Here is a 19,642-nt window from a genome sequence, read left to right on the forward strand (position 1 = left end):
CCTCCACCGTTAAAGTTGACTAAGGTGGAACCCAATCTCACATGGCGTTAATATTTTAATAAAATAAATGCCATGTGGCATGCCACATCATTAATCAAACTCAATTACCTCCGCCCCTCTACTTCCATATCATCTTTCACCATTAGCACCTCCCCCTTCACCACTGCTACACCATTATGCCACCACCATTTTCACAAACTCCAAAGGTAGAAGAAATTATAATGCTTCAAATTTTCTTTTTTCTCTTATTAAATATTGTTATGAATGCTTCAAATTAACTAAGTAAGAAGGATTGGAGAAAAAACTGAAAGTCAATAGCCTAGTGATTAGGAAAAGTCAATGTTGGGAACACAGGAATTAAACCCAGTTGGCCTTCCGATCTATTTATATTTGGGATATGTCTTTCTTGTATTGATATCCGAAGCGAAACCCATCTAACAAAATTAAGAGAACAACTGGAAGTTTGAGTTTTTTTAGTGGGCGTGATAATACAACAGAGGAGGAAAAGAAGAGGAAACCAAAGGCAATAGCTACACAAGTGACAAGAATTAGAGCTGTGAAAATAACTCATATATTTATCATCCAACATTAAAGAAAAATGATTAGGAAAAGTCAATCGAAGCATTACAATTTCTTCTGCCTTTCGATTTGTGAAAATGATGGTGGCATAATGGTGTAGCAGTGGTGGAGGGGGAGGTGCTAATGGTGAAAGATGATATGGAAGGAGAACGATGGAGGTAATTGGGTTTGATTAGTGATATGGCATGCCACATGGCATTTATTTTATTAAAATATTAACGCCATGTGGGATTGAATTCCACCTTAGTCAATTTTAACGGTGAAGGGGTATATTTGTGCCCAAAGTATAATTTTAGGGATATATTTGGACCCAAAATATAACTAGGGGTATATTTGGCCCTTTTCTGATAGTTTGGTAAACACCAAAATGCTTATAAGCCAAAATCAGTCAAAATCAACCAAGAGTCATTATATGTTGGTTATCCCCAACTTATGTCTTTTCAGCTTATAAGCACTTCTGGTTTGATTAAAGTATTTTTCTATTTTATCCTTAATAGTTTTTCTAATTCTCAAAGTATCTATCCAATACAGAACTTTCAATTTTATCTTCTCTGCGTATCCGTTGTTCCTCTTTTTTTTTTTTTTTTACTCAAATACTTTTAAATTTCTATTTTGTACAAAAAACTTAAGGGTATTTTAGTCATTCTTACAAAAGAACGGCTTATCCACACTTTTCTTACCAAACACATCAATTGCTTATTGACAGTGTTAACACCTAAAATGCTTTTCAACAAATAGAGCTTATCAACTATTCATAATCCATTAATCCCAACCAACTCTAAGTTACAAATCTCATTTTAGTTATAGTTTTGAAATATCTAACCGATGGTGTGAAAAGATTTAGTTTAACAATATTTTTGTCCGTATCTTAAACTCTATGTTCACTAAACACCATTATATGTATTAATGGAATAAGAAAAATATTTTGTTTTTCACTCATGCTACAGTTAAATGCGAGTGAATTACAACTAAATGAGTTTTTCTTTTCAGATTAGGTTACAAGTATTAAATCACATATTTGGTCACTGTTTTAAAAATGTCTATCTCTATGATTGCATTACAAGAATTTATTATGATAATATTTTGTCCTAATCGTAAACTCTATGTTCATTAAACACCATTTGTTTAAATGGAACAAGAATTTTTTTTTTCACACATGTTGCAATTAAATGTGAGTGAGTTACAATTAATTGATTTTTTGTTGTTTCCATATTAGCTTACAAGTATTAAATCACATGTTTTGTCACAGTTTTTAAAATATCCATCTTTGTGATTACATTACAAGAATTTATTATGACAATATTGTTGTCCTAATCTCAAACTCTATGTTCATTAAACACCATTATATGTATAAATGGAACAAGAAAAATATTTTGTTTCACTCACGCTGCAATTACATACGAGTGAGTTACAATTAATGAGTTCTTCCTCTTTTCAGATTAGGCTACAAATATCAAATCACATATTTTATCACGATTTTTAAAATATCTATCTCTGTGATTACATTACAAGAATTTATTATGAAAATATTTCTATCCTAATCTTAATCTCTATGTTCATTAAACACCATTATATTTATAAGTAAAAATGAAAAATATTTTGTTTATGCACTCATGCTGCAATAAAATGCGAGTGAGTTACAACTAAATGAGTTCTTCCTCTTTCCAGATTAGTTTACAAGTATTAAATCACATGTTTGTCACAGTTTTTAAAATATCAATCTCTGCAATTACATTACGAGAATTTATTATGTCAATATTTTTTTCTTAATCTTAAACTCTATGTTCATTAAACACCATTATATGTATACATGGAATAAGAAAAATATTTTGTTTTTAAGTCATGCTGCAATTAAATGCTAGTGAATTACAATTAAATGAATTTTTTCTCTTTTCAGATTAGGATAAAAGTATTAAATCACATGTGTTTCATGCTTTTTAAAATATCTATCTTTGTGATTACATTACAAATTTATTATGATAATATTTTTGTCCTATTCTTAGACTATATGTTCATTAAACACCATTATGTTTTTCACTCATTCCTCGCCAAAGAGATTCACTTAAGCTTCGAGCTGGCGTCCTAGACTTCCTTTTAGCTGCTCTCGCTTGAGAGGAAAAGGGCAAACTCTTGCATGCTCGTATACTGAGAAAGAATGAGAAAAGGTTTCCACTCAAGAAGCAAGGAGATAAAATCCTTTTAAAGGAATTAGGACCTAGAAAGAGAGTGAGTTACAATTAAATGAGTTTTGAGTTACAATTAAATGAGTTTTTCCTTTTCTCAGATTAAGTTACAAGTGTTAAATCACATGTTTTGTCACAGTTTTTAAAATATCTATCTTTGTGATTACATTACAAGAATTTATTATGACAAAATTTTGTCCTAATCTCAAACTCTATGTTCATTAAACATTATTACATATATAATGGAACAGGAAAAATATTTTGTTTTCACTCACGCTGCAATTAAATGCAAGCGAGTTAGAATTAAATAAGTTTTTCCTCTTTTTAGGTTAGTTTACAAGTATTAAATCACATGTTTTTTGACAGTTTTTAAAATATCTATCACTATGATTGCATTAAAAGAATTTATTATGACAAAACTTTTTTCCTAAGCTTAAATTCTATGTTCATTAAACACCATTATATGTATAAATGGAGCAAGAAAAATATTTTGATTTTCACTCTTGCTGCAGTTAAATTCGAGTGAGTTAGAATTAAATGATCTTTTCCTCTTTTCAGATTGGGTCACAAGTATTACATCACATTTTTTATGATGATTTTTAAATATCTATATCTGTGATTACATTACAATAATTTATTATGACAATATTTTTGTCTTCATCTTAAACTATATGTTCATTAAACACAATTACATGTATAAATGGAATAAGAAAAATATTTTGCTTTTCATTCTTCCTGCAATTAAATTCAAGTGCGTTGGAATTAAATGATTTTTTCCTCTTTTCAGATTGGGTCACAAGTATTAATCACATGTTTTGTCATAATTTTTAAAATATCTATCTATGTGATAACATTATGAGAATTTATTATGACAATATTTTTGTCTTAATCTTAAACTGAATGTTCATTAAATAACATTATATGTATAATGGAATAAGAAAAATATTTTATTTTTCAATCATGCTGTAATTAAATGAGAGTGAGTAACAGTTAAATGAGTTTTTCCTCTTTTCAGATTATTTTACAAGTATTAAATCATATGCTTTGTCACAGTTTTCAAAATATCTTTAAAATTTATTATGACAACATCTCTTAATTTTTTTTAAAGGTATGAGGCTGGAAATCTCATCCCGTCCGAACAAAATTAAATTATTTTTAATGAGCATATGATATCATACCAATACTTCTTGACCAATATTTTTATCTCACAATCTTCTTTTCACTTTTTTGCTCAATTAATTACTGCTACTAGTTAGTTTTTGAGTAGCATCTTTGGAGCATATTCTTTTCCCCAATAAATTCAATTTTACCAAAAATACACCCCCCGCCCCCGCCCCCGCCCAAAACCCCCCCCCACCCCCCCACAAAAAAAAAAAAAAAAAAAGCAAATCCCATTTCCTATTTTTACGCTATAATTTTCTTTTTCTAAAATATAAGACAAACGATAGCGCTCTGTGGGTGGTGATACCAATCAAAAGAATGCAATCGTTGGTCGTATCAACCTCTAGTCTAAGTAGAGAGTTATATCGGGGCCACATTGCAAGCCGCTCAAATAATTTCGAATTCATTTTTTTCCTTTTTCTTTTTTCTTTCTCTATGTAGGAATTTGATATGATTTTAAAGGCATAATACATAGACAACTCCTCAAAACTTGCCAACAAATTTTAGTTAGACTCAAGCTATGACTTGTTCTAATTTTGCACCTGAACACATGATAAAGCGTTTCTATTGTATACTTTCGGTTAAAAATTTAGAATTTTTTTTGCTCGTGTACTCGAATGCCCATTACATAGATAAGTTAACCACTTAATATATGTCACCTCTTTTAATTATACGAATTACTCTCAATAAGCCATAAAACCTCAAGGATGTTGCAATTGAGAATGATGTGCATAAGTTAAAGGAGATAATATATTTTAAACTGTTAACTTATCTACGTATAGACATTTGAGATCACGCGCAAAAGGTTTTTCAAAATTTGAATAGAAAGTGTCTAATTGAAATATTTTATTACCTGTTCAGGTATTTAAGTGTCTAAATGAAATTTACCCAAATTTAAGGGGCTGTTTATGAATTATCCTTTTTAAAAATGTTTTATTTGTGAAGAGAGAGAAATGTGGGACCCGCAGAGCTTTCTAAAGTCCCTTGTGGACTCACTGAAGATCCTACTTAGTATAAACGGAAAAGGCTCAAATATGCCGTCGAACTATCAAAAATGGCTCATTTATGCCACTCATCAATAGTTTGGCTTATTTATGCCACCGCCGTTACAAAATGGCTCATCTATACCATTTTTCCATGTATGTGTCGGATTTTTTAATTAATTTGGGATTAAAAATTGGGCTGGTTTAATGAAAAAACTTTGACCTCTAACTGGAACGTGTCATATCTGGTATCGTAAAACCGACGTTAATGAAAAATGGCATGAATGAGCCATTTTGGTAACGGCGATAGCGTGGATGAGCCATTTTGTAACGGTGATGGCATAAATGAGCCAAACTATTGATGAGTGGCATAAATGAGCGATTTCCGATAGTTCGATGGCATATTTGAGCCTTTTCCGTAGTATAAATAACACATGTTTGAAAAACTAATATAAACAGGTCACTGTAGAAACTCCTTTACTCACAGAACTCCAGTAGTAGCAGAAGAAGAAGAAGAAGAAAAATCATTTTCTCTTGTTTTTTTCATACAAAGAGAAATTGTGTTTTTCCCCCTTTTGTTTGTTATCTGAAGTGAAGAGAGAATTTTCTTCATTTCTTTGCTTTAATCTTGCACCCTGTTTGTTGCCATTTCTCTTGTTTGTTACCATTTAAAATTCAAGGAACACTATTATACATTCCTGAAAACTTCCAGTATAAATAAAACATCTCACAGTAAAACCTCTCTAACTCACAGAACAAGAAAAATCTTCTTCTCTTCTACTTTCTTGATTTCTTCTCCTCTTTTCTGAGGTTCATAAAAAGAAAAAGTTGTGTTTTTTTTTAACCTTTTGTTTGTTGCTGAAGTGAAGAGAGAATTTTCTTCATTTCTTTGCTTTCTTTTCACATCCTTTTGCCATTTCCAATTCAAGAATCATTTTTTTTGCTTTTGATAAAGCACATAACCTGATTCTTTGAATCTGAAGTTGAAAACTGAGGTTTAAAGATTTGATTTTGATTTCGTTCTTGTTAATGAAAATAGACAAAATGCAGTTGTTGGGGTTTCAAGGAATGGAAAAACTCGTGTTTTCAGGAACCCTGATTTTATTCTTGATGGCATTTGTGTTCTCTTGTTTTCCCTTTTCGGCTTCTCAAGAATTGTTTTCTGAGAAAATGGCTTTGTTGGAATTGAAGAACTCCTTTGGTGATCCATTTGGCATTTTGTCCAGTTGGAGATCAAACAATTCTAGTTACTGTTCTTGGTATGGAATTTCATGCAATTCAAACTCAAGGATTTCAGAATTGAGAATTAGAGGTAATAAAACTAATGCTGCTTCTTGTACAAATAATCCTGAGTTAGCATTGCATGCTTTTGGAGTTAGAAGAAAAAGCTGTTTGTCTATGAATGGTAAACTTGTTGGGAATTTGTCTCCTATTATTGGATTCCTCAAAGAGCTTAGGGTTCTATCTCTTCCATTTAATGATTTAACGGGTGAAATTCCTGATCAGATATGGGGATTAAAGAATCTTGATGTTCTTGATTTAGAAGGGAATTCCTTTCAGGGACATTTTTCGAGCTATGATTTTTCCGGCTTGAGAAAATTAAGAGTTGTTAATCTAGGGTTTAACAGAATTGTTGGGAGGTTTCCACCTTCTCTAGCAAAATGTAGGTTTTTGAGTGTGTTGAATTTAGCGGGGAATCAAATAAATGATGTCATTCCAGGGTTTATAGGTGGATTGGAGAAGTTAAGGGTAGTTAATTTGTCGTTTAATCGATTACTTGGGCGTGTTCCGGTTAACTTGAGGATTAAATGCGCAAATCTTGAACATTTAGATTTGTCATTTAATTTCCTTCAAGGGGAGATTCCACGTGTACTGGGGAAATGTAGTCACTTAAGGACACTTTTGTTGACTTCAAATGCATTTTCTGGTGTTATCCCTTCTGAGCTTGGTAGTCTTGAAAGGCTTGAAGTTCTGGATGTTTCGAGAAACAGTCTTGATGGTTCTATTCCGCCTCAGCTTGGAAATTGCCTTAATTTGTCAATTCTTGTTCTTTCAAGTCTCTTTAATGTGCATGGGAATGCATTAGGTGAGCTAAACTTCTTTGAAGGCTCTATTCCTTCAGAGATTACTATGCTACCAAAATTGGAAATACTTTGGGCTCCAGGAGCGAATCTCAGAGGACATTTTCCCAATGATTGGGGACATTGCGACAGCCTAAAGGTGGTGAATTTAGCTCACAACTTTTTCATGGGAAAAATTTCTGGTGCATTTCATGGATGCCATGGTCTGATTTTTCTTAACATTAGCTCAAATAGGCTTTTTGGAAATCTTGGTGAAACGCTTCCTGTTCCTTGTATGACTCTTTTTGATGTCAGTAGGAACCTCATGTCAGGCCCAATTCCCCAGTATAATACAAGTGTCTGTCCGCATGATCCCAAGCTTATCCAAACGTACAATCCAGCTTTTCCCTACCTCTCATTCTTAGCATATAAAACTTGTTCCGAAAGCCCTCTTCCTTTTCCTACTACCAGTTATCCAGTGATCCATAATTTAGGTGGAAACAGCTTCACCGGCGGAATTCCTTTACTGCCAATGACCCATGAAAGCTTAGGAAAACGCATTGACTATGCATTTCTTGCAGGTGGAAACAAGCTTACCGGATTATCGGATGGGAACTTATTCGGAAACTGTGATGGATTAGGTGGAATGACGATTAATCTTAGCAGCAATGAGATTTCTGGCCAAGTTCCTGAGTACATTTGTTCAGTATGCAGGTCTCTCAAATCTTTTGATGCATCCCGAAACAATATTTCCGGGTCCTTACCCAAGCACATTGGTCATTGCAAGTCCCTCATAGTACTTGAATTGAGTTGGAACAAGTTGCAGGGCCAAATTCCGGCTGATCTCCATGAGATGCAATCTCTTGAAGTTCTGGATCTCTCATCGAACTCGCTCTCCGGTAACATTCCAGAAGGTCTCACGCGCCTGGTGAATTTAACTGTTCTATTGTTGAACAACAACACATTGACTGGTGAGATTCCCTCAGGTTTGGAAAGTATGACGGCTCTTCATGCATGCGACATCTCATTCAATAATTTATCCTTTCCATCCGATAATAAGATGATAACCCAGTGTAGCTTCCTGGGGAACTCTTTTCTTTCACCCACGCCATCAACCTTATCCAATGTGTCACAAAGTTATGCAGTTCCTCCACAAGGGCCTCAATCCAAAAATGGTAAGAGAGGACTTTCACTTTCTTCCATTGAGACTGTTGTTGCAGTATCTGCAACTGCAATTATTTTCGGTTTTGCTATCCTTGTTGCCTTCTGTATGCACATAAAAAAAGGGACACCAAATCCTAGAATTGAGGAGGCCTCTGAATCACCTGAAAGAAGCGATATTACAGTTTTCAAAGATGTAGGAGTAGTTTTGACATATGACAAAATCGTCCAGGCTACCAGACACTTTAGCTGGAGCAAATGCATTGGAAATGGTGGATTTGGTTCCACATACAAAGCTGAAGTTTCCTCCGGAATTATACTAGCAGTAAAGAGGCTCTCAGTTGAAAGAAGTCAAGGACTTCCCCAGTTCAATGCTGAGATTAATAGCCTTAGAAGCATAAGCCATCCCAATCTCATTACACTGATTGGATACTATGCAAGTGAGGCTGATATGTTCCTGATATATAATTATCTCCCGGGAGGTAACTTGGAGAAATTTATACAGGATAGATCTAATAGAATCTTCGACTTTAAGGTGCTACACAAGATTGCCTCAGATATTTCTCTTGCAATCTCTTATCTCCATGATCACTGCGTCCCCCGTATTGTCCACCGAGATGTTAAGCCGAGTAACATATTGTTGGATAATGAACTCAATGCTTATCTGTCGGATTTTGGGTTGTCGAGGATCATGGGAACGGAAACCTGCACAACCACAAAAGTTGCAGGAACGTTCGGGTATGTAGCACCGGAATATGCTCTGACAAGTCATGTGTCTGACAAGGCCGATGTTTACAGCTATGGTATCGTGCTGCTCGAGTTGCTCTCGGACAAGCGAGCTTTAGATCCTTCATTTTCCGTGCATGAGAACGGGTTCAACATCGTTTCGTGGGCGAGCATGTTGTTTCGGGATGACAAGATACAGGACATTTTCTATTCCAGTTTATGGGAGGCAGGTCCCGAGGAGAAGCTGGTGGACATGCTGCATTTGGCTCTACTGTGTACTACAGAATCCCTTTCTGCCAGGCCAAGGATGAGGCAAGTTGTCGGGCAACTGAAGAAAATCGCACCTCTTGTGCCTTAATTAGTGAAAGTAACTTAAAGACTTTAGTTTTGCTTTGTTTTATAGTTAGTTTTTAACTGAGAGTCTTGCTTTGTTTTATAGTTAGTTTTTAACTAAAATTAGGGTCACCGGTTTTGTGTAGCCATTTTCCCCTGTAAATGTATATTCTGATGGATGAATGATAATGCTATATTTTACATATCAATACCATGATGTGAGAAATCATTATATTTCTTGTGTCAAGTCATTGAATGTACCTTTTTTGGTAGGTTTTGAACATTAACCTGAATTATGAATGCCTTTTATCCTAAAAAAACTGAAACAATGGAGCTTTTAAGTGTTTTGAAAGGAAATGAGTCCATGTGCAAATGTTTCTTTTCTTTCTTCTCTTTTCCCTTTGAGCAAGGCATTTTCCCATTATAGTAGAATATAAGGAACAAAATGAATGAAGTAAACGAATAAAGTACGAGCGCCAAAAGTTAGGACGAGATTACATAATTAATGTCGTAAAGATTTAGAATAACTGTGAATCTTCTGCAAAGAGTTTTTCTAGACAAGTCATTTTAATCTTAACTCGGCTTTTACTATAGCTGGTCTCAAGTCCGAATGCAGGGAAGGCTGTGGTAAGTTGACGGCCAGCCAAAAGATAATGAAAATATGATAAACTCCTAGAAGATCATATAATATCTGAGTCTAATAACTTTGGAACTGAGGCTCAGTTGATTGATAAGTCCCTTTAATTGCTTTCTTGTACAAAATTCCTAACTTGGTTAATGTCTTCTCCTGTTTTTGAATTATTTACTGAATCAACTTTTCTTTTTAACTTCTTTAAAATGATATCATTAGCCTGTGATAGACTCCAGTAGATGTCTTGGATTTTTCTAATATGGTCAAAAGTTGATTAAAATCTTAGCTCCTTTTGGGATGCTATGCATTCAAGAACACCTGATACAGAATCCAATTTTTGTAATCTGATTCTTTGGCTCTTTACAAAACAAATTCTGATCGCGGAACATAGAGGAATCTTTGTTGTCACGATCCAAAATTCTAAAAGCCGTGAGGGCATCTAAACCCAATCCGGTAGGCTGACCTTAGACCATTTTAAAAACAGTTATTAAATTGATAAGCGGAAAAATAAAGTGAAACTGAGAATCATTTCATAATCTAAGTCTGATACTCATAAAATAGGGAAAGTACTACAAAACCACTCAAAACTTGGTGTCATAAGTACAAGAGCTACTAAGTTTACGAATACAAGTCGAATAAGTCTAAAACAATTGTCTCGAAATAATAGACATAATGACAACAAATAGAAATGGAGTCCGGTGCCGCGGATAAGCCAAGCAGCTCACTTCGATGACTCCAAGTAGTAGCCTCAACGATCGGTGACTCCACGCGCTCCACTGGTGCTCGAAAGAGATTCTGCAAATAAAAAGGTGCAGCAAGTTTAGAGTGAGTACGGAAAAACAACGTGCGCTCAACAACATCATCAACCTACTCTAAACGGAAGCAGGGGCTACTCAATACTATTGGAAGCCTAAAACCAAACTTCAATGAGGCACAAAAATGAGAATAGAAGAAAAAAAAAATCATTTGAAGTCTACTTTTTGAGGATTTATGTCAGATATTTCATTAACGATCTATGTCAGATATTTCACTAACTTCCTCAAGAGCTCCTTTTTAAGATTTTATCAAAGATTCAATTCTTCTTTTTGAGTTTTGAACAATCGGATTCATATTTTCTACTTGACATACTTTATATTCTAATAAATAGTTAAAGAGACAATATATATTGCGTAGTAAAATATCAAAAACAAGCAAATTTTAGATGAAAAAAATACTAAAATAATTGAAATTATATAAACTGATTCAAGAAGTTTACCTTAAGGCAGAGTTTCGCAGGCAAAACTCTACCTTGCGAATTCAAATTCTACCTGGCGAAATTTTTTTAAATTTTTGACTGAGCGGGGGTTCGAACACAAAACCTAGGAATTTTAAGCAAAGGGCAAAAATTAAAAACCAACAATTTGAGGGGCAAAAATTAAAGACCAGTGCATTTGAAGGGCACTCCGCACAAAAAAATGAAGTAGTGACGAGTGTTGGTCTTCCAAATGCTTACTCCCTCACTTTACTTTTTGTTAGCTAAAGGGGATATAAATGTAACCAGAGGTGGATCTAGGATTTGAAGGTGGCGGGTGCCACAATTTTCTTCAATGTACATCTTGTTAGGAACATGTATTTAGGTCGAGTCCATCTCTTTTTAGTTTATTCGGGTCAGCTTAATAGGCTTTTTTTATTTATTTACAAATATGAAAATTACATCTCAAAAATCAAAAAACGAACATAATTAGCATTTTAAACAAGGAATCACACTCATTAACACCCATTAACAACAGAAGTAAAATCAACATTTTCACCAAGAGACTTGCATCTCTTATGTATATTAAACAATGAATTTGCACGAGTAAAACAACATCTTCAATAAGGGAATTACGCCAATCAAAATAAAAAAAAATAGAAAAACTCTTCAATAGGTAAATACTCCCCATAAGTAAATGTAGAATTAGATAAACTACAAGTTCTCCAAAATAAATCATAAATTTTATGTTTTTTCTAGGCAGTACTTACGAAATTTCCATCACAATTTAAGTAGTAAAGTGATTTAAATTGAATTTAACAATTATAGAATAGCATAAATTTTTATAATACACTCCCTCCGTCCATTTTTATTTGTCCGTTATACTAAAAATATATGTCCACTTTTACTTGTAAGTTATATAGTTTGAAAAACCAAAACATAATTTACCATTTTATACGTATTTTACCCTTATTATTAAGTACTCCAATTCATTTCTCATTTTATTTATTATTTATTAAGAGCGTCCCAAGTCAAATATAGACTAGAAAATATGGAGGAAGGGAGTAATAAACAAAAGAAATTATTAAAAATGAATTTTGATCTCAATTAAAAAAAAATGAATTTTGATCTCAATCCAAAATTTCCATTGATCTGAGACCCAAGTTTTTCGATTTAAATACTCAAGATTTGAGATTAAGAGAAATACTTAATTTAAGTGATTTTGGAGTTTCTATTCGTGTGTTATCGCTAGAGATCACAGATAAAATAATAGAAAAGAGGAAAGGCAATATAAATAATAAAAAGATAATATAGAAAATTGGGAGGGCCGAAAAGGAATTCTTTGATAAAAGGAAGTAAAAAGCGCAAAGAAAAACGGGAGTCGAAAAATATTCAAGATAGATTCAAACTTGTCTACCAGCCGTGACACCTTTGTCTGATTTATTACTGGGGATGGCAAGATCAAATATTTAACTTAATTTAAGCAAATTACAACATAAGTATATAAAAAATTTATTTATCGAAGGCCATGCCACCCCCAACTTATAGGGTGGATCCGCCCTTGATTATGTAACAATCCGACAAATAAGGACAAAATAAGATTCCACAACTCAACTAGATATCAGAACCAACAGCAAGAACAGTTAATCATGAACCAATTCTAGTATTTCAAATAAGGCAATTAAACACGAAGTCAATAAGGGTGATATGATATGCGTTGCAATGGTCAAATGCAAAAACCGGTATATACACGCTTCGTTAAAAAAGAGTCGTGGCCCATGATCGCAAGGTCCATATACTCATCCGGAATAATTTCTCATCAAGTACTCAGCCAATTCGGCTATCAAACTTATCACTCCTCGCGGAACCATTTCTCATCGGGCATCACCACAAAAACAGCAAAAAATAAATTTAATTTGTTTTGAACAAAGACAATAAAAGATAAAATTAAGGTTGTTGATTTTTTCATAAAATTAATTTGTTATGAACAAAAAATGAACAAATAAAATAATAATTTATTTTTCTTTTTTTGTGGTGAATAAGTAAAATAATTTGTTAAGAACTAATAGAATAATTTGTATGTTTTATGACAAAGTTGAGTATGTTGGTTAAGGGAATAAAAGGGCAAAGGTTTGATTTCGTCCAATAGCAATATGACATATACTGAATAATAATTAAAAAAATGTATACCTAAGCATAAGACAGATCTGAGCTTCAATTGTCACTTTAAAAAGAAAAAGAGATAAAAACAAAAACCTTTAAAAATTATTAAAAAATGATTTAAAAGTGTACATAAATAACTAACAATATAACTAAATAAGAGGTATGCTAGTTTTAAGGGAAAAGGTAAGCCAAAAAGGTGAGAGGAGGGTATTTTAATACAATTGCTGGATGAAACGTATATTTAGTCCTTTTGAGACCGTCTAAGGGCATATTGGCTTTTTTTTACGATATATAAACCAAACAAGCAAAAGTCGGATTTTTTAATCTCAATGTTTTCGAGTTTTTTTGGCTTTTCCCCCAGCTAAATCTCATAGCACAAAACTTATAACTTGAGCTCTAAATACTTATGTAGTCCCTTTAAGCAAGGGCGGATCCATGTAGAAGGAGGGGGATGTCAAGGCACCCGAACCCCTCGGTTGAAACTCATATATATATATATATATATATATATATATATATATATATATATATATATATATATATATATATATATGTATGTATACATGTGTGTGTGCGTGTGTATGTATAAGAAAAACACTATATAGCAATTTTGCCACCCGGATTAACAAATGAATGAAAAGTGCCACTTGCGGTAGGCTTAACCTGCCACCCGTGCGACCCGAGTTCGAACATCTGCGTGCAGTACTTCTTTTGTCTTTCTTGCTTGCAGCATGTTCAACTCTATTCTTTTTCATTTCTGGTCTTTTTTCTTTACTTCTTCTTTACTTGCTATTCTTTATTGATCTAAAATTAACTCTTTTTGGCTTTAATTAATTCATTTTCTTTACTTGCTACTCTTTATTGATCTAAAATTAACTCTTTTTTGCTTTAATTAATTCTTCGCTCTTTTACTTCCTCTTTCTTTAAGTATAATCTTTATATACACCCGTTGCGTGCGTATCATATATCAATGAGTACTACATCTTAAAACGTTACATAAATATTAACAAAGATATATTTAAATAGTAATTTAAAATTCTAAGGGCTCGTTTGGTATGATGGATAGAGAAAAATAGTTCTGGGATAAAAATTAGTACTGCCTTATCCCACGTTTGGTTGGAAAAAAAATTAGAGTGTTTTTTTATCCCACCTTGAGGGTGGAATAACTAATCCCGGGATAACTTATTCCGGGATAAGTTGTTTCCAACCAAACGAGCCCTAAAAGAACATTTGAAGTTTTAAAATGATGAATGTTATTGTGTTAAGAGTTTTACAAAGTTAGAGGTTACTTTGATCTTTCACCAACGTTCGCGCTAAGTGAAGATGGGTAATTTAAGCTACAATTCTTGATTCTTTCTGAACTATATATATATATATATATATATATGCAAGAACACACAAGGGCAATAGAGTATGAATATATTGAGGTAACAATATTAGACGGTTTACACGGTTCAGATTTTTAACATGGGAAATCTTTTTCTTTCTCATAGTTTTAGAGAATACGGCCTCTTATTCCTACAAAAAAAACTTGGGCCGCTTAGGTATCTTTAATCTCAGAATATCTATCTAAAAGAGATCTCTATAAATCGAAAAAGATAAATGACCCGAATCGTAACCCAAATTTGAAGAAACCGACCCGTTTATCCTATTTGGACGGCGTGGCACCCGGAACCTCCAAATCCTGGATCCACCTCTGCCTTTAAGATATAATTATAAGGTGTTTTTCCAAGAAAATAACAGAATATTGTGAGATGAGTCTTGACATTATACTAACAATAAAGATAATAACATCTCATAAAACAAATATTGTCATTATGAAAATGAACATAATAATGGGAATCTTAATAGCTTAGTTGGTAGGCTACCTAACTTTCACCTCATTGGTGAGGGTTCAATTCCCCACCTTGTAATCCCCTCCCCTATGTAATAAAGAAAAATAAAATGAACATAATAAAAAAGTACTAAATTATGCTAAAATAAGTACGACTAATAAGTAACAGTAATGAATGACTAATGAATAAAGAAAAAAAATAAACTAAGGGCTTGTTTGGAAAGCCACCCAGGTAATTGGAATTGAGTGTAATTGGGTATAATTACACAGTTTGGCCTGTTTGTTTGACCAGGTAATTACATAGTTAGGTGGGAATTGAGTGTAATTGAAAGGGTGTAGTTACACTCTCCAATTCTCAAAGGGGGGGGGGGGGTGAAAATTGGGTGTAATTACACCATGTAATTACAGGGTTACTTTTTAGTTTATTTCTTTTTAATTTTATTTTAATTTGTTTTTTATTTCTATTATTTTATTTTTATTTTATTTTATTTTCTAATTTATTTTTTATTTCTATCATTTAATTTCTTTTTATTTTTACTTTTTAATTATTTGTATTTTTTAAAATATATTTTTCTTTTTATAGAATTTATATTTCATTTCCTTTCTTCTCGTTCCCAACCTTTACTTCTTGTGGTTCCATGTAATTGCTCGTATTTTTTTAGTTTTTTATTTTATTCATTTAGCATAACCGTGTTAATATTCTAAATTTTGAAACTACATCTCTTAATATTAGAAAGAATGAGTCATTAGCACACTTGGCATATAAAAAGTGACGTTATTAAAGTAGAATTTCATTGTGAATGAGGTTATTGACTTATATTTTTCCTTTCTTTTGAATTATAGGAGTATTTACTTATGTTACATTGAAACTTACTTATGTAAAGTTAAAATTTGACATAAGAGTATTATGTTAAAAATATTCTTTCGGATTTTGAATTTAGGTTATATTTTCGATTTTAAACATATTTGCTTCAGTATTATTGACTTCTTATTTTACATTGCATATTGTTTATTTTTCACTTACAGTTGATAGAATTATTGTCGAACATTTGAATAGTGTTATGACATTATATTTGTAAATATTCTTTTTTTGTCAAACATCTAATCCCATGATGTTCTCACAAAAAAGGTATGCTTTTAATTTTTATAATCAATTAAAATTAAAATATTATTAATTTGAATTATATATCAATTATTTTTTACAATATTAGTTACAAATATATGATTATTAATTAAGATATTTTCAAGAAACAATGTATTATTAAATAACTAATTTAATATCATTTATAAAGGCACATATTTTTTAAATATTAATTTTAAAATTTTTATTTAAATTTTATTTTTGAATTAAACTAACTGTGTAATTACACTTGTGCAACCAAATAGCACGCTTGTAATTACATCGTAATTACATTATGACAAACAAACAGGTCGTTGTAATTACAATATTGTGTAATCACTAGGCTGTGTAATTACTAGGGTAGTAATTACACCAATTCCAATTACCAGGTGGCTTTCCAAACAGGCTCTAAGTTTTACATTTTTACTGTCTAAACCAATGCAAAACTAAAAAATAGATATTCAATACTATTGTCATTCCTAGTGTTGAATTGAATTTCTTTTTGTTAGCATTTCTATTGATTTGATTTTGGTTTGACCTTTATTTGAGTTACTAACATTTATGAGTTATAAAACTTGTTAGACCAATCAAAAAATCTAAGTCCAAACTTTAAATAAGACGTTAAAAGACAAAAACTATGAAAATGTTTAAAAAATATTTATAAATTACATCACACCAAATAATTTCATGTATAATATATTTTTAAAACTTGTATACATGTAATGTCAGGTTGGTTTGATTTTGGTTTGACTTTTTTTTAGTTAAAACAAAACTAAACCAATTTGGTCAGTTTTTTTTTTTAATACCAAATCAAATCAAAACTAAACCGTAGTTAGAGTTTTTTCCCGGTTTGATTCGATTTATCGATTTGGCATGGTTTATCGGTCTTCTTTATACACCCGTATGAATAAATATGAGAAACTACCCAAAGATGACCTCCTATTGACCTATGCAAGATACTATGTCAACAGTGTCGATTTATTGTCATTTTCTCTTGTAAAAATAAGTTTAAGTTTGAAATCATTATGAATATAAGACTTTACTTACTGTAAATAGTTTGTGTCATTTTCAAATTATCGATCTTAATTATATATATTTTCTTTTTAAAAATACTACTATCTGAACACGTGCAAAGCATGTGCATATCTCGTGTACATCAAGAATAAAGTAATGCAAAAATGATATTCTAATTGTATACATATTTTAAAAGTATTTGTTTCAGTTATAAAAAATAGTAGTAGTAATTAATTACTTAAAAAGCATAACTGTTTAAAGTATTTTATTACATTCCCTTCGATAAAAATCAATTTTTTTAAATAAGCATATAACAATCACGCTAAGAATCACGAGTTGTTATATTGATGTCTTATGTTTCTTACAATCCTGCGTTGGATACATTTCTTTTGAGTTGAGTGTGTATTGGAAACAACTTCTCTACCCCACAAGGGTAGAAGTAAGGTCTGCATATATTCTACCCTTCACAAACCCCAATTATGAGATTACACTCAGGATATTGTTGTTGTTGCAGTTAGCTTTTCAATAGCATCTTTGGAGCATATTCCTTTTTGCTGTAAATTCAATTTTTCAAAAATGTCAACACCGCAAAAAGCAAACTCTATTTTCCCCTTTTCTATAATTTCTTTTGTCAAAACATTAGAAGAACGACAACATTTTGTGGGTGGTGTACTAATCAAACGAATGCGGCCGCAACGTTGGTCCATGTAGATAGTTAGCAAAGGGACATGTCGCTTAAATAATTTCGAATTCGTTTTTTCTCCTTTTTCTTTTGCCTATTTTTATGTGGATTTGATGTATTTTTCACTTAATTAAATAATATAAGTCATCAAGAGAGCGAAGTGGGACCTACAGATGCTTTTTAAGTCCACTTGGGGGCCTATTGAATATTCTACTCCAGTATGAATAACACATGTTGTTTGAAAAACTAATATATTCAACGGAAAAGAGTAAAAAATGCCCCTAAAGTATGTGAAATTCATTAAATATGCCTTCATTAATAATTTGGTTCAAAAATACCTCTGTCGTCTGTTAATTAGCCCAAAAATGCCCTTATTTCACACGAAACTTAACATAAGACTAAAAAGGGCATATTTGGACCTATAAGCATACTTTAAGGGCATATTTGGTCCAATTTAGTTCCTAATTACAATTACAACAGAACTTGTGAAGTTGCATTTATGAAATACAGTAGTTTGATTAATTGTTGTGAATTTTCTCACCAATTTAGGGCATCACAAAAGCACATTATAAGCCATTTTTAAGCGAATTAATGTGTCACTTTGTACAATTTAAATTAGAAGTTATAGGTAAAGATACAACAACCAATGTCAATAAACAAGAAAATTAATTACATTGTGGTTTGAAGCTCTATAATGTCATAAAGCAAGAAAACTCCAAGTGGTGAGCCGCAAATTTCCATACATCTATGTTTGGGATGTTATGCATTCAACAACACCTGATACATAATCTAATCTCTGCGTAATCTAATTCTTTGGCTCTTTATAAAACAAATTCTGATCACTGAATACATATGGTCAAATATGAGAAACTACACAAAGTTGACCTCGAGCCCTAGTGGCCTATGAAGGATATTTTGTCAGCAGTGTCGATTTATTTTCATTTTCTCTTTGTAAGTAAATTTAAATCTGAAATCGTTATGATTTTAAGACTTACTGTAAAAAGTTTGTATCATTTTATGATACTATCGATTTCCACTATATATGCACAGTCTTTTTTATTTCTAGACACGTGCTTTGCACGTGCATATCTCGAGTAAGTTATGTAAAAAGTAATATGAAAAATAAAACTCTAATTGTATACATATTTTAAAAGTATTTGTATTACTTATAAAATAATAGTGGTAATTAAGTGTTTGAAAATTACTATTAATTATTTATATATTTAGAATATATGACGAACATCCGTGCTATTTAAAACGATTTAGTATTTGATTCAAAATGTTAGAATTTTCTAAACCAGAAAAATTGGACAATTAAATTGGTTAGATATTATTAAGGCCTATCTGGAAGAGTATAAAAGACTCAATAACATGATCGTTACTTATTATAAAATATTTGTACATTTTGAGCATTACTTTTATTAGAATAACACATTTTAAGGGTATTAATGTGTATCATTATTTCTGTATGTAGTAAAATACAGATATTACATGTGGCCAATACAAAAGTTGATACGTGGCAAGTATCAGCACCAAAAAAAATTCTGAAATGAACCCACATGTAAAAGTGGGTTAGTCTGATCATTATTTGTGTTCGTACAGTTTTTCATTATTGCAATACAAGTAAGACCTCTATTATACTAGTTATGGAGAGGATTCGCACCGGATGAAACATGGCGCTTCGAACCATAGACTCTTTTGTTGCTCCAATCAGATCCACCTAAATCGCAGGCTGAAAAAACATCAGAGAAGCTCATTCCGAATTTGTAACAACAAAGCTA

The 19,642-nt window shown here is 32.0% G+C and overlaps 1 protein-coding gene across 1 annotated transcript; it reads left to right on the forward strand.

Moving 5' to 3' along the window:
- Positions 1 to 5,950: 5,950 nt before the first annotated feature.
- Positions 5,951 to 9,228, forward strand: LOC132061405 (LRR receptor-like serine/threonine-protein kinase RPK2). Its single transcript, XM_059454234.1, has one exon. The coding sequence runs from the start codon at positions 5,951 to 5,953 to the stop codon at positions 9,209 to 9,211; it is 3,261 nt and encodes a 1,086-aa protein (XP_059310217.1). The 3' UTR covers positions 9,212 to 9,228.
- The last annotated feature ends 10,414 nt before the right edge of the window (positions 9,229 to 19,642 follow it).

The sequence above is a fragment of the Lycium ferocissimum genome, chromosome 6 (genome assembly GCF_029784015.1).
Source record: "Lycium ferocissimum isolate CSIRO_LF1 chromosome 6, AGI_CSIRO_Lferr_CH_V1, whole genome shotgun sequence".
Taxonomy (NCBI): Eukaryota; Viridiplantae; Streptophyta; class Magnoliopsida; order Solanales; family Solanaceae; genus Lycium; species Lycium ferocissimum.

Coding starts and splice junctions, on each gene's coding strand:
- LOC132061405 (XM_059454234.1), top strand. CDS start 5,951: ATGCAGTTGTTGGGGTTTCAAGGAATGGAAAAACTCGTGTTTTCAGGA.